The 16,263-nt window shown below is 39.3% G+C and overlaps 1 protein-coding gene across 17 annotated transcripts in view; it reads right to left on the bottom strand.

Annotated features, from left to right (window-relative positions):
* LOC119653637 (uncharacterized protein CG43867) overlaps positions 1 to 16,263 on the bottom strand; it is a 466,832-nt gene that overhangs the window by 120,441 nt on the left and 330,128 nt on the right. For 16 of the 17 annotated variants that reach the window (XR_005249729.1, XM_038058419.1, XM_038058420.1 and 13 more), the window contains one exon: positions 15,618 to 15,680. Coding sequence is in view for 15 of the 17 variants with exons in the window: in XM_038058419.1 (XP_037914347.1) it covers positions 15,618 to 15,680 (63 nt within the window). In the remaining 2 variants the exon portion in view is untranslated. Of the gene's footprint in view, positions 1 to 120; positions 1,327 to 15,617; positions 15,681 to 16,263 lie in introns of those variants that run through there. The other variant, XM_038058435.1, reaches the window with a different exon arrangement.

Raw genomic sequence — 16,263 nt, 5'->3', positions numbered from 1 at the left:
CAGTAGTACATTGATAAAGTGTTACGTCAAACAGTGTCCTTGTTAGAAGCAAGTTAAAACTTACTGTCTATTCGCTATTGTAGCAGATATCAGGAATATGATTTTTATCCGTACACTCACCTGTTATACGATTCCATAAAATATGCAAAAAAATTCGTTGTTAGCTGAACTAAACCATAAAAATAGGAACACACCACTTTCGATTACATAGGCGACCTAAGAGCTAACTACATGACTTCGTAGTAATTTCAATATTCTTTATAAATCAATTTTTGAACCGTTTTGACATTCCAACTGTCACATTCTCCTATTTTCCATGCAGAATTGTAATGAAGCGTAATGGGAACAATCACATTTCTGGGTTTTATTTTATTTCTCGAGCACATCCTAGGACTCTCGTCCTGATTCACTCACATTTCAGGTAGAGCAAATGTAAACATAACTTTTTTCCGCGAAACTATAATATTAAGTTGTCAAATTCCTTTGACATTTTCTACGATAAGCTGGCCAATGTATATATTATGTCAGCTGTCATTCCGAGGGGATGCAATGGGCATGATCCCTACAGCGAAAACGGGAATCATGCGCATCATCTTCATAACGGTACAAGTGCACCTAGACGACGAAAGTCAGGACATAAGCAGATTATCGCTGGAGTATGGGGAACACAACGCACTACCACAAACACGTTGATCGTATTCCTCAATTGCAAAAAATATTAAGTGGCATGCATATTTGATTCGCTTGAATCCTGATTAGGCATCTGCACTTTCATTTAATTAGTGCTTTGTGTTTCCAATGCAGAGTTTCGCTTTGTCTGGTCGCATCACTTGTGGTTTCACTATGCGGCCTGCATCACGTTACAGATTTCATGTTCCTACATACTCGCACGATAGAAGCCGCGACCGCGTTTATTCTCAAAGGATATCTCTTTGTTGCTAATTTGACGTGAAATCGAAGGATATTCCAAATATTGTTCACAAACACAAAAAGTTTCGAATTACCGGAAGCCGGATACAAAGCAGAAACTCCAGAAAAAACTCGCGTTTTGTTGCTATTTTTTGCTTTTTGGTTTCTATTAAAACGTTACACGGTAAGGATACGCGACAGAGACGACGACGTTTCGTGTGTTGTTTTTTCCTTCGGGAGGATATTATATCCCTGTATTTTTTCTCCTGTGCGTGAAAGGTGAATTTCATTGGTATTGGTTCCCACAGAATCACGAATTCGAAACGAATTGGGGTAAGAGCCAGAGCACGCGTTTATCGACCCCTAATTGAATATGGGTTTCGGCTGCACACAATAGTACGTTCTATAGAGCGTTCAACATTGTAGCATACGATATGCATTGTGCACATGTCACTGCCAACCAGAGATGAAATGGAGCTTTAGGTGGGTAAGTTTTCATTAGGGGTGAATGGAAAAATGTCGAGGTTGCCATATTTCTGCTCATTTATTGATAGGCGCAAGTGGAATCTACTCTAGTTCTCATCAGCCATGCATTTGCATAAGCAAGCCTCATTTTTAACAGTTCATGATTTTGCTGCTTAATTAGTACTTTACCTTAGGAACTTTCATTCAAGAGAAAAGAAAAATCAGGAACGCAATTCGCATTCCATTCTCCAGTTTTTCAACACTTTGGTTCGCCCTGTTAATCAATTATAACTTTATTCTAACGGAAGCACCCTGTTCCTGAATGTTGATTTAAGAAGACCTCGAGGACCCTGGTGAACGACATATGTCAAGGTGATACCTCAACGATAAAAAAGTCACATGGATATACGGATATTTTTTTGATACTCTGTTTATATTCCCTCCCGACGAAAAGGTTCTCAACGAATATACACAAGACCTCGACCAGCGTTCATAAGTGTAAGAGTAAAGTCATGAGGGTAACATTAGTGTCCGATGTTTTAGCGACCGCCATACGTTATACAGTAAGAGCGGGAATCCGAGCTGGTGCAAACAGGCGACTCTATGTAAGTTCATCTTGGTTCCAAGCTAACGTGAAAGCCACCCATCCGGGATGCGGCCTGCTCTGATACTGTAAGACGGTGGTAGCCTGTTTCACTGCCATTATGGAGCGCTTTTCAATGTGTCCAGTCATTGTTTTGTGCCCGAAGCTGTTAGCACAGATTTAAAAGGCGGGTTTCTAAGTACAATATAATTAAAGAGCTGAGAACTACTCCATCTGTAGTGCCAGGAGCTGTCCTAACTCTATCTCCTTTTACGACATCTTATGTGGGTTTTAGGTGTAGTAGGCTTGTCGAAAAGCGACCAATCGTATGGTTTCCTGGCAATGAAGAAATCATACGGCTTTCAGAGTTTTTGGAAAAATATACTCCGTCCTCCGTCCACCAAAAGAGATCTATTGTCGGTAAATAGCCATCCCTCTTTTGGGATTATCACTTTCAAGCTATTTCGTAGTGTAGTATCCGGTACCAAACGGAAACTTCTGCATCTCGCACCATCCAAATGACAGAATTCTTCCTCCTACGCTGCACTTCTCGTACTTTTTCACAATAAAGGAGCTCTAGCACGGCGGGGCCCTTTGGAGCGAGCTCGATAAGTCTACCGGCAGCAAAGAAGATCGGGCTCCGAGGTGTTTTCGAAAAACAAAATTTATAAAACTGGCCCGATCTCTTAGATAAAAGACAACTATGTTCCAGACAGAAATAGATATGTGCTATTTTATTGCCAGTTGAAAAATGTTATTACCTGGGAATCTGTTGCAAGAGTCAATTTTATCAGCACTACACCACAAACCCCACAAGCTTCGTCGGTCGAATTTATGATATGGATGCTGAAACATTCAAAAATAGCTGGTTTCAGCTAATGCAACTATTTTTCGCTAAAGGAGGGTGGTCCTGATCTCGCCATCTGGTGAAGAGTGGGCCACACTAATTTGAGTAGCAACTGACTCAGCTCCGCCCTTCAATACATAGCGGACTCAGGAATACTCGTCCCTTTAGAAAAAGTAATTGTATTGGCTAAAACGTCGGATTTTAAATTAAACGAAAAGAGAACAAAATGCCCATAGTCACCTTCGGTCACGCTGCTCTGAATATTTAGCTGTGAAAAGAAGAACGTGCATAGAAATTTCCTCACATATGATCAATAAAAAACCTTTATAAGTTATGCCGCCAGCTCCTGGTATTCCGATTTATTTTGGGTACAAATCTCCAGAAGGCAGGCTGAAGCTATTTATCTCTCTTATCGAAAATACTTAGAGCGAGGAAGTGAGAGAGCAATTCACACCCGTAACCAAGAAAGGAGTAGCAATTTGATTATTATGCCTGTGGATACGAAAGAACAACCCCCTTAGTTCTGCGATTTAGGATACTAAATATAGAGTGCGTAGAGCATATCCGAAAAAAGAAAAAAGTTTTATTCTTTATTAAGAAGAGGAGAAGGTCTTATAAATCCCTAAGGAGCTAAAGCACACAGTATCACATGCGTGCCAGCAAATTAGGGGCGTCAGTCGATCGAAACAAAAATGGAAAAAGCCAGAAAACACAGTAAGTAAAAAATGACAAGAAAAACAAGAGATGAGCAGTGAAATGACGACCTGAAATCAAATAATACCAAACACCAGAAGTCCTTTCTTTGAAGACAAAGCTCAACAACTCAAAGTGAAAGTTTCCGAAGAATATATAGAAGAAAAAAGGTTCTGAAGTTAAATAAGCAGAACAGTTGAAAATAGCTAAAAATATCTCAAATAATAATCAGCGTGAATGAACCGTCAAAAAGAAGCATTTTTAAAGTCGGTGATGGTTCAGACTGCGATAACCTCAACTGAAAAATTTCTACTCGTTTCTCTTCAATCTGATGTCAAATTCAATTCTCGCTGCTATCTGGGACAAATCCTAGAAGGTGTCCCACTTTCTCTTTGCTTTCAATAAGACAGAGTTAGCAAAGCCGGAGAAATTCAGAACTGGATTCGACACACATTTCCAGATTTCATCAGAGTCAATAAAAGCAGCAAGCTTCCGCGTCAATGGACCCTGAATTCACTCGGCTGCAACCAGTTTGACTAGGATTCTCGAAGCAGCAACCAATGGAAGCAAATTGAACAATCGAAGGACTGGGAATTGTTCTTTGAAAAGCTTGAGTTCAGATTAAAGTGATAGAAAGAGGTGTCGTGCCAGTGTCCCTGTATGGCGAATATCGTACTACACCAGGGTCATTCAATAATTGAAAAGACAAATAATAATAATAATAATCGTTGGCACAACAATCCATGCTGGATCAGGGCTCAAGGCCCTGATGTGTGTGTTAGAGCACTTCATTCAAGCCCGTAACGGTACACTATAGGAGGCACTCTGGTCAGCATTGCGCTCGCCCGAGATTAATACCCAGATTTGATTCAGGTACTCATTCACAACTGAGTCGACTGGTATCCGACATCCAGTCATGATAACAAATCTCTCTGCCACCAGTAAGACTTGAACCGCGACTTTCCGCTACGACACCCTTCACATTATTTCAGTGTGATTTTTTTCTTGCTAAATATATTCTAGTATAATACAATTTTTTTTCAGATAGATAAAACAGTTCAAAAGTGGTCGAAATTCAGTAACTAACAATAATTGTTCTTCTCGAATTGTTGACATTATTCGTGACGACTATCGTGTCGCAAAAAAACAAACGATTGCAGATTGAAGTTCAAGTTAGTTTTGATACAGTTCAAAACATTACCAGCAACATGCTTAAGCAACGGAAAGCCTGTGCAAGATGAGTCCTGAAGGATTTGATGCGACTACACAAGAACACTAGATTAAAAATGTACACTGAGCTAAAGGAGCGTAAGGAACGAAAAGGTGAGCACTTCGTCATTAAAATTCCAAAATGTGAAGAGGCCAACCATAGAGACGAAACACATCAGAACCATCTCACCCATGGTCTCCGACGTCTTCTTCTTCTACCATAGATCGGCCTGGATCATCCTAATCTATAAGGATTAAGGGACTTACCCACCGCAATCAGATTTTAAGCATAACCAGACGGTCGTGGTATCGTTCATAAATTTTGTCGTTATATAAGCTACGGAGTCGTCCATCATCATGTAGGGGGTCAAAAATTCTTCTAAAGGTTCTTCTCTCGAACGCGGTTAATAGCCCGCAATTTTTCATGCTAAGAACCCAGATCTCCGAGAAATGCACGAAGGCAGGCAAGATCATCAAGTCTTGCACAGTAAGAGATTTGACCCTATGGTGAAACGTGTCGAGCGGAACAGTTTTTGTAAGCTGAGACAGGTTTTATTGGCTGCCAACAACCGGTTGTAATTTTCGCCCTTAGATAAAAGAAATTATCAACAATATATGATAAAACTTGCAGTCGCCTATCTTTATTGTTCTCATTTGACCAGTGCCATTTGATGCTGTTGTTTGTTTGGTTTTTGGTGCTGACGTTGCTACCATGTATTTCGGATATTAATATGTAGCCCAAGATCTCGCACCACCTCCTCGATCCGGATGAAAGCTATTCTTCGTATAATATCAATATCGTCCGCATGGATCAGTAGTTGTTAGGACTTGAAGAGGGTGATGCATCTTACATTAACGTCAGCATCGCGGATCACTTTGTGTATCGGCATAGGGCGTTGTTGATGCTGAATAATCTCGAGAGTGATCCTGCTGCTCTTATCTGGTCTCACATATTGACTATACTAGCATAGGCGGATTTAAAGTCGATGAAAAAAAACATTGCAGCTGATGGTGATATTCCAGAGAAGAATATTTGACCTGTACCTGGAGGATCCTCTTTGGTATGGGGCTATCCGGCCTGGCCAAATAGCAGAGAATATCTTACAGATGGTACTCAGGAACGTGATATATCTATAATTACTGCAGCTGAGGATAAGTTGATGAACCACTTGGTGTAGTTGGCCGCCTCCATATTTAACAAGTTCGGTTATACTTCCATCGGCTCCTGGCGATGAATTGCACGGACCATCTCTTATATAGTTTGTGGCGGCAGTATTTGGTCGTCGTCTTCAGTTGGCGGTACCTTGAACTCGCCGATATTTTGGTTGTTTGACAGTCCATCAGAGCAATCAAACCCCGGTCGAAAATTAGATTTCCCTCTTTGTCTCGCCAAAATGAACTTCGAAGTTTATAAGTCTTCATCCTGCTGTTGGTAAAACTTCCACGCCTGGTGAACGGCAGGTGCAGCTTCAACCCCCAATAGCCCCAATTTAGCATAATGTAATTTCCATTTGTTTGGTCCATTAAAAGAGGCATTACGCGGAAAAAAGTTCCAAGGTAACGAGGATGCCAAAAATATGTGGGAAATTGGATCAAACATCAAGGTTAACAGTTCTTTGCTGCCCATTAAAAGTTAGTAATCAGCCATTGCAAATGAATCCAATACATAAAACATTTATTTTTAATATTTTTGGAAATGTTCTATGCATCCTGCGCATTTAGCATGAAAAGCCATTCCGAAGGGTTAGGTTGAAGCTATCACCTCATTGTAGAACTACGAGTGTAGTAGGTATTTGAAATTTTGTTCTTATTATCCGAGGGAACCATAATTTCATTACAATTACGGTTAAAAAACCACCACCTCAACTTTCACTCGGCAGGAGCTGAGAGTAGAACGTATGATTTTTCCAAATGAAGTAAATAGTTGACCGTTATTGACAGATATACAGATAAAAGTTACAACAGTTTTATTTATACGGAGACACTTTTTTTGGGGAACTTCAAATCATTGGAACAAAGAAACGATTTTCTCTTATTGTCGCCCACTCTTGAAGATAGAAACGAATTCTGAACAAGGTACTAACAGTCACCCATTCAGAAGTTGACACCATTTAACATTTTCTGTTCTTAACTGTTGTTCTTTAGGGATGGCGCGGCTTTCCGGTTCGTGCAAAATAAAGCTGTATTCAATGTTAGTGAAATCACAAGTGACTACACTTGACTACATCATCCAGAATGCGGAGAAGCAATTATTTATTTCCAATCCAAAAAATAAAACCCCAGGAGCGCGAAGTTTGGCATTTAAGATTTTTGGGGAGGGGAGGTTTGGACATTTTCTCCAGGGGTAAAACAAACAAGGTAGAAAGCGCGCCAAGTGTCAGCATAGCGACTCTTACGGAATGCCCATCGGACAGTGTCCAGTATATACTGACTATCATGTTCGCCGAGCATTGACTCACAACATTTGCAGATAAACGAACTGGCGCATATAATCACCCGACACAACAGTTTGAGGTCAAATTGTTCTAGATACAATCGTAAAGTTAACCCACAAATGGAGTCCAATTCAAATCTAGAATAGCATTGATCGTGCTTTTTGTAACTACGGTTGTCATTACTGGAAAAAGACCATTATATGCGAACCTCATACAAGTTGTTCGCCAATGAGCTGGTCCTAAACTAACTGCCTAACTAACTCCCTGGATTCACGCGATATAGGAATACAAGGAAAGAGGAATATTGTTTGACGTTATCGGATCGAAAAAACGTACTACGTTTTCTCCATTAGCAAAAAAGCGTTATAACCCTACTAAACTCCTGGTTTACCTAGCCAACTATACTTTTATCAACGCTCATGGGGAGAAACGCCCCAGGCTCAGTCTCATAGTTGCCTATGTTTGGGTTTGATTTTCGATATCACCAGGACTTTCACGTCGACTTGTGTCGGAATAGATTTTCCGATAAAATGGCAAATCTCTTTGCATCCTGCTCTCTATAGATAAGCTTTGTCCAATAATCTCTAGGCTTTCACAAGGAACACTTTTCCGCTATTTGCTTAAAGAAAATGTCAAGGCAATTCTTGCATTATAAAGTGTGCAGGCTTTTAGAGAAGCGGCGAGTAGTAAAATCCGAACTAGATTTTTTGATGTTGCAAAGAATTTTTCATCCCTCTTCGAGTCAGTGGGCTAGTCCATTGCGGTTAGTTGTAAAAAATGGCCATTTTTGGCGCCACTGCGGATATTGGATATGTCAATGTCACCTATCGCGAATCTACAAAATTTTTCATACAAACTATTTGGTTTCATTAGTTGACACTTGCGTCTGTCCCGAAGGTAGCCGTGATCACACTATCCGCCCTTTTCTAGTTAAAGGCGCAAGAGCGACAAACTTAAAGAAATCTTGAGGTCAGATTCAGTCGTCAGCCTGCACAAGTTCTGCACGAATGGCGGTCATCTATTGTGATACATGGACCTATGAGATCCACTCTCGGAAAGCCAGAAGAGAAAATTTGTTAGATACAAAAAATTACAATTAATTACCAATCTAATTTGTCATTCAGCCGTAGATATTATTATACTCTATAATCAAGAATAACACCGAAATAGAAGCTTTTTTACTTGACTTCAGATTCGGTTCCCAACAAGTATCACATTGAACCAGGGATCTCAGTTCTAGTCATTTAGAAGAGTTCGACTTCTTCTAGCAGGAAGTATAGCGGCTGAGCATTATCAGTGTGAATGTCAATTCTAGTCAAAAAGATACTTCTCATATGTTATCTGAATGTGGGATGGAGGAAAAAAATTGGTCAAGGCAAAGGTATTGAAAAGTTTAAACATTTTTTGTGTTTTTACGAATTTATTAGTAGCGGCACATGGTTATAGCACTGAGTGTCTTATTATGATAGTTAAATTAACTTGAAATAAATTTCAGATCATCGATTTAATATCAACTAAAACCTTACCTTTTTTTTAATCAATCCCGTACTTACTTTCTTGTATATGAGACACGACATTTTAAGGAAACGACATGACTTTTTAAGGAAATTAATTAAATTAAAATTTTACCTATACTGTTTAAGCATAATTTCTTGCTTTCTTGCCTGTACTTAACCAAGGGGGGTCTGATTCGATCTTGCTAATGCCATATTATATTTTCTCATGGGGGAAATTTACTACATTTCCGTTGCCATTCTTCAACAATGCTCAAAAACCACCTCCATTATCTTATGTCTTTCCCATAAAATAGCATACATTTTTATGATTCACTTTATTATTATCACTTTATTTATCCATTGCCTTTTTTTTCAGGATTCATGTTCTTAAAATTTATTTCCTTCATTAATACTTCCATTCACCCCTTAGTGGGGCATAAGGAATCAACGTCCATGGTCTGCTGAAATGTTCCTCCTCCTCTACTGTTCTGTGCCAAGTGTTTTTGAGCGACCCATTCGTCGGTCATATTGGAAAAGTGAGTTCCACTGGATGGGGTGACAGCAATGCAATGTGAGCGAGTAACAATCAGCAGATAGCTACAGGCTCACTATATATATAAAATCGGTCTGTAAGGAAACAAAGAAAACTGCTTGCCCTGTGTAGAGAGAGAGACTGGACACATTCTAGTCTTAATTTGAAGAAATAGTGTCAATAATTTTGTTTTCGCAATGTTCATTGCTGGTTAAAATGATCAGAGCTTTTACAAAGTTCGGTGACTAGAATTAAGGGTATTATATTCAAAATTGTATTATTCATAGTCTCTGCGGCTATGAAACATTCAATTTTTTATTAAAACAGTTTTAATTCATTTTTTCGGCTTTCTACGGGAGTGTGAACCCTAGAGGAGGTGGATCTCTCAAATGAGAGAATTACGCCCTTCTGAAACCAACAGTGTTTCGGTCGTTATTTATAAGAAAACCTGAAATGTAGGGCATATCTATTTAGTGCAATTAAAACGTTGAGCTTTAACAAGGATCGTTAACACGTGCCCAAGATTAACCCTATAGATTATTGCATTTACTGACGATAAGAGTATTTCACAGCGGCATTTTGTCTCGAGGAAAGGGTCATCTCCATAACCACCGTTTATAAGCTATCATGAAAGGCTGAGGATTTGAACTACATTACATTTTTCGTACCTCAATCGTCATATTCAATTAGCGAGGAGACCATCTCTATGTACGGTCAATCCACTTGCTAGAGTTCAGTGTAAAAAAAAACCTTAAAATCGGTGTGCTGTCTTTTTTTAATAAGGTGAACATCTTCAAAAGACCCTGACCTGGACACACCAGAGTATGGGATTCTTACCCACTAAAATCACTCCCGACTCCGCTCTCCCTGCCCTTCCCCCGCTTACTAGCTGGGTCTCCTTTCTTCTGTCCGCGGGGTTCTTAACCGCGACTTTCTGACTTCTACCGCTTTTCGTAGTTTATTCTGTATTGCTGCGATCATGGAATGGCTCGCATCCCCACCCTCGTGGCAAAGTAACCATTTTCTGAACAAAATTTCGCCCATAGTTTCTTCTCAGTTCCTCCTTTTTTCCACGAACCTCGCGCATTGGAAGAATACGTGCGTTAGGTCAACCGAGACTCTATCATAATTTGAACAAACAGGTGAGGTGTCCAATTTAAACCTATACAGGTATTGACGGTATCCTCCATGACTGATGAGAAATTGCTTGCTGCATGCTTTCTCTCCAGCTACTTCCCGAAGGAAAGGATTAACCTCTAAGCCCAACGATCCTTTTCTGATTGGTCCCAATGCTGTTGTCGTCTGCTTATGGGCCTTCCTTTCCCTTCTTTCGACTTTTTTCACCTGCGATCAAGGGGAGATGGACCTGACGTTATATGATATATGCTCATCATCTCGTCTGTCACGATGTCCATCGGCATCATTCCCAAGATGACGAATGCCGCATAATCTAAGACGATCCTCAAGGCAGAGCACACCTTTAGGGCTGTTCTTCTGTAGACCACATTCAGTTTATGTGTATTGGCTAAAACATGCAGCGCTGTACTCCAAACTGCGCCTGCATAGAGCAAGATGGAACTCACCACTTTGGCTATGAGTAGCCTGAAAGTATGCCGCGGCCCTCCTACGTTCAGCATCATTCTTGCCATATTAGTGGGGGATGCGTTTTCTGTGCTGTTTAAAATTGAACTTTGCATCCATCATAACTCCTCGGTATTTGATGGCCGGTTTGGAAGTGATAATATGATTCCCAATTATAATGCGAGCGTAATTTCTCTTGCGGCGCATGGTGTACTATCTGTGTACTATTAGAGCCGAAAAGTGTGACACACTGGATATATAAGGATTATAGACGCATTTAGTAAAAGGCATGAATTTTGTGTGGAGTTCAAAGGAAGGTGGGGAATACAAGCGAAGAGGAGGTGTACTCTCCCTTTCGCGGAATATGACTCTGAAATCGAATGGAGGGTCCCGATTAGTACTCCAAGAAACTAGGTTCCGATTTGACATCGGTTCCAAAGAAGGGGCGAGTCAAGGTTTCAATAGTACAAATCTGAAGAGCAAAAAAGGTCTCATTTGCTGATACTGTGGAAAAGAGAACTTTCAAAAATTGTGAAGGTAGAAAATTTAAGCCTCAAAATGCATCTCACACCGATCTCTGTTCAAATAACATAATAAAATAAAAGAAAACTACTACTTATTATACTATGTTTTTGCATTTAACTGGAAATAGAATTCCTAAACACAGTCCAGGGCAAGATACCGGACAGTTTGAAGGGAACCACATATGAAATGCCTAAAACTTTTGATACGTAAAACCCTTTTTTTAGTCAACATTCTACATTGGCTTCCGCTTTGTTTTGAGTTGTAAGATATATTTCAGTGCAAGTTGAAACGCAATCCAATCTAACGTATATTTCAAATGTTTCAAAAAACTGACCCGGTCTTTCCAAATGCAAGCAAATAAGTAAGCAAGCACTTGACGAAAAGCACTTTTTTGGAGCTACATTGAGCTGCGCTGCTGTCTCCATTTGATAAATAGTTCTACTTTGTGGTTGACAACGGTCGATTCGGGTGCCCATTTTGATAATCCCCTAATAGCGAGTAATTAGAAAACTCAACTTTGATTGCTCTTCTACAGTAACGAAAGTATGAATTTACTTGGAAGAAGTACGAGAGAAAAATATACAATTGCCTGGCAAAAATACGAAATTGCTTGGGAATATCGGCCAGCAGTAACTAGTTATTTAGGGCTTTTATCCAAGGAACTCATGATATTGATGTGAATATATGAATTTGATACACCCACCAAAAGTCGGTAGAAGGTTGGTTGGTTGGTTTTCAACAAAATTTGACTTTTGTTAAAGTTAAAATATAATAGAAATGGAAAGTGATTTTTTGGCCTTATCAACAACCTTGCGAACAAGCGAGAAGAGGACCAGAAAAATAAATTTGATGCTAGCATAACAGTGTAGGTTCCATAATTCTAAGTACTGGACGTGGACAAGTACATATTCGTTCCTACACGGGAAGCGTCATTTGCTTTTATTTTTAGTTAAAAACAAGTCCGGGGGGAAAATTATACGAGCCGAGGGTGAAAAATTAAGTAAGCCCTTTATTATCCTATATTTTATTGAAATTTCTGTTTCGGGCTCTGTAGAAAACTACGGACCCGGGGAGAAACCCCTTATTCACCCCTTTCTCATCAGGCCTGGAATGGAGGAAGCTGGATGTTGCGAGGTTTTGTGTTCATTTTTTGTGAAAAATTTACAATATACGTTTTTCCATTCGTACCCAAAAATTCAAAGTGTTCTTTGATGTATAATACCTATGTATCTATTTTCAACCTCAAACTCGGCCGTTCATATGAGTTCACTTTCAGTGTCATACACGTTTTAGAGTGCAATAAATTTACGTGAAACACAAAACCTTGACTTTCGATAACTTTGTTAATAATAGTTGGATTTCCTTTCTCACTTATAAACAATGACGATTTTAAACTTCTAGGATGAATTTAAGGGGGGTTTTCGGGTAAATCTAAATCTTATACTTCAAAGATGAATTTAAACGGGGTTTTCGAAAACATTTCTAAAATCTGGTAATATGCTATTATTAAATTTATTTGAACAGATTTTGAAATGTGTTTTTTTTTCAGATTTTTCGGTTGGATAGGTTCTGCGAACGAGATCTGATATACTTTTCGGGGCACACATTTTAAGCCCCCACTTTCACACGCTATAAGAGCAATTTGGAAAAGTACTAATCGAACCTTTTTATTTGATGGTCCACATGACCATATTCTATGAAAAAAATCCCTTTCGCATGTATCAGGAGTCCCGCTTAAACCGCAAAATGATGCCATTCGTTGAATGTAGAGGGACTTACAGACCACTTATTCTTACCAAATTTCTGGACAATAGCGTTAGCCGTTTCCAACTGAATCGGACGTGGCAGACAGACGGACATTGAATCAATTCTACAAAACCTTAAAACATCTTTTCCTGATTATTTTTAGTTGTTATATACAAGTCCCCCATATACTCATCGAGGTGAAAATGAGCCTCATCCGAGAAAAGAAGCTAACAAAATCACGCACTAATGGTGGTCTGCTGATTTTAATTTTTTAATTGAAAATGAAAAATAAATAACAGTAAGAAAGAGAGACCTAGTTAACCTGAATCCTGTGCTACATTGAGTTAAACAGCGTGTGTCAACTAACATTTAGAAAGTTGTTTTTTTTCCATGAGGATAACTTTCAATCAAGCCCTAGGCACCCTAAGGATCTCTGTGGATCACTAACAAGGCGCAACAAGTTTCCTTTGAACCTACAATATACAACAAGAAGTTTTCATGCACCAAATAATTTTCCCCATAAGGGTAAACAATATAGCTCTAATCTACTTTTTGAACTGAATGGTATAGTCCCATATTGAAATATGTATTTTCAACACCGCAATTTGCCGTCCGTTCACTCATTATTAGGTCATCTTTGCAACATATGGTCTTAGTACAATTTTGGAAGTACTGATATCATTCGCATATATGTGGTTCACCAGCTGACACTTATAGTTTTGGTTCAATTTTGGAGACAGAAGTTTAAAATTTAAAATTTACGATGGCAAGAAAGCCAGTGCGAAACCGGGCTCAAGGAGTTTCGTGCTGATCATTTTGATATTAAAAATTCACTGGTTGGTGGGCAGTGGTAGGACGCGCTGAACCGTCTGGGCCGCACGCTCAAGGTCACTCTCCTCTGGGTTCCCGGGTATATGAACATAGAGAGGAATGAGGGGGCTGGCGAATTGGCCAGGCGAGGCTCTGCCCTTGGCAGTCCTTCAGTAAATACAGTCGGTGTTTCGCTGGCAGCTGTCAGGGGCGGAGCGTACTCGCACTACTTAGCAGCCGTGGAACTTAGATGGCGAAGGCTAATGAGCTGTGCCAAGTCAAGGAGAATTTGGTGTGCTTATAACATACCCCGATCACCAGAGCTTCTGTGACAGACGTGTGCAAATGTATTCAAGATTATGGGGGTTTGCACGGGGCACTGCCCATAGGAGACCATGCCGTCAGACTCAGCATACCCAACAATTCGCATTGCCGAAGCTGCAGAGAAAGAAGGGAAGCCATCATCACTTTCTCTGCGATTGGCCAGCTCTTTGGGCACCTCAGAAAGATTTCTATCTGCTCACAGAGACATGCATATTCCTGTTTCTAATTTTATATATAATTTCGCTTTGTCTTTCGAAAAATGATTATTGAAATTTCCATTTACAAAATTCTATTGATTACACATTGTTGAGAAAACAAAATGGCAACATAGCCGATATGAAATTTCCCCCTAATATGAAATTTCCTTAACATGGCGTGCGCTGGCTCCTCCAGAGCTTTTCTTATTGCCACCTGGAAAGTTTTAAACGCAACCTCTGTCCAGTGAAATTAACGTGTCAAACACTGTCTAGACTGACTTTCTAAAATTAGAAGTGAACATTTTACATTTGGATAGTCATTGGACATTAACTTGCGCCCGTTATCTACGTTTATACTCATAGACGAGGAAAAGCAACAAATGTATGATGACTTTCACAATGGGCCATTTTCTGGGAAAAATCGATGGTAGACAACTCAAGCAGCCCAGGTTCAGTAGTGAGGGTTGAGCAGAATGATGCTCCAAACAAATGTTTCCGGTTACGTTGTGGGCCTTCATTGTTTAGACTCCTTAAATTCTACTTCGAGTGCTTTCGTTATTCGCTACAAGGACTAGATGCAGGGCAAAGGCAAAGTGGATATTTGATTTGAAGGATTTCAATGCTTCTGATTTATACAACTTTCAGAAAAAGCCACTAATTTTACTACAAATAAATTCTAATACTTTGATTGTTATAGGTTAATGTTATGAATATTTAAGCACTTGAGTATGCATGGATAACAAATGGACGAAAGAATGAATAATATATAAGTATATTGCTAAAATAGGATATGGCTAGATGGATTTACTTTCCCTTTTATGAGGTTTTTCTACACTTCCTTAACACTAGCCAAGGAATCGTGATAAGTCGCAATTGCTATTTATCACGAAGTGTTACGATGTTACTTCATGATTTATGGATAACTAGAATAATATCCAAAAGGACTTTGCTAAGGATTGCATTACATGGTTGATTTTTTATGATTTCCGGCCAGAAGAACAAGAAATTACAATTACAAGAAAAAACTTTTGGACTTCTAATGAGTTGTTGTAAAAAAATGCTTGGTTTTACTCTGCAATTCCAAAAGCACCAACCATAACTCGCACGAATAAACTCATAAACCACGCTTTCCTTAGGGCTGTGCAGCAAGTATTTGCATCCATTAAACATATGAAAGGTCTGCCTCCTTGACGAGATTCCATAATTTATAAAGGCTACCATCATAATAAAATATGAATCCTGAGATTTTGATGCATTTTGCTTACCTTGTCCTCGGCTTCTTCTGCTCTCTCCTCTGCTTCTATGACCCTTTGTTCCAATTCGGAGAGCTGAAATAGATACAGTAATTGATAATTAGTATAATGTCAACACTAAGTTACTATGAAATTGCAATATATATAGATAAATGTGGTAGATAAAGGCAAAGATGGCGTTAAACTTGGATGATAAAGGAGAAGTGGGTGAGAGGAAAAACTACTTTCCTTATTTTAAAAAAAGCAGGTAAGTCAGTCGCTACTTATTCTGATACATAAATATGCAAAAATGCAAAAATCCCCATGAAGACATCAGTCCTAACGTTTCGTCAATACATCTCAGGTACGCTCAGTTGAAATTCTGGCAACCATGAATCTCTCATTTAGTAATTATCCCATTACATGAATTACAAACTAAAATTATCATTTTTCGTCTAAATTGCATGCCATCGGATGCATTTTATTTAACGGTTCGGTACAGGCAGTAGAGAAATCTTTTGTATGCACGTGCAGCCTAAGTTTTTGATACATCGCCCGAGATGTGGATGAACGAGTTTTAAACTTCGTCTCGGGCGGAATGGAGATTTGATGCAATCATTGAAGTGTGATTTGTGCAGCTTTTGAAAAGCTGTATGTTGTATGGTGGTGTCTTACGTGA

The sequence above is a fragment of the Hermetia illucens genome, chromosome 4 (genome assembly GCF_905115235.1).
Source record: "Hermetia illucens chromosome 4, iHerIll2.2.curated.20191125, whole genome shotgun sequence".
Lineage (NCBI taxonomy): Eukaryota > Metazoa > Arthropoda > Insecta > Diptera > Stratiomyidae > Hermetia > Hermetia illucens.
Note: the sequence above shows the minus strand (reverse complement) of the source record. Positions and strands in the feature narration are given on the sequence as shown.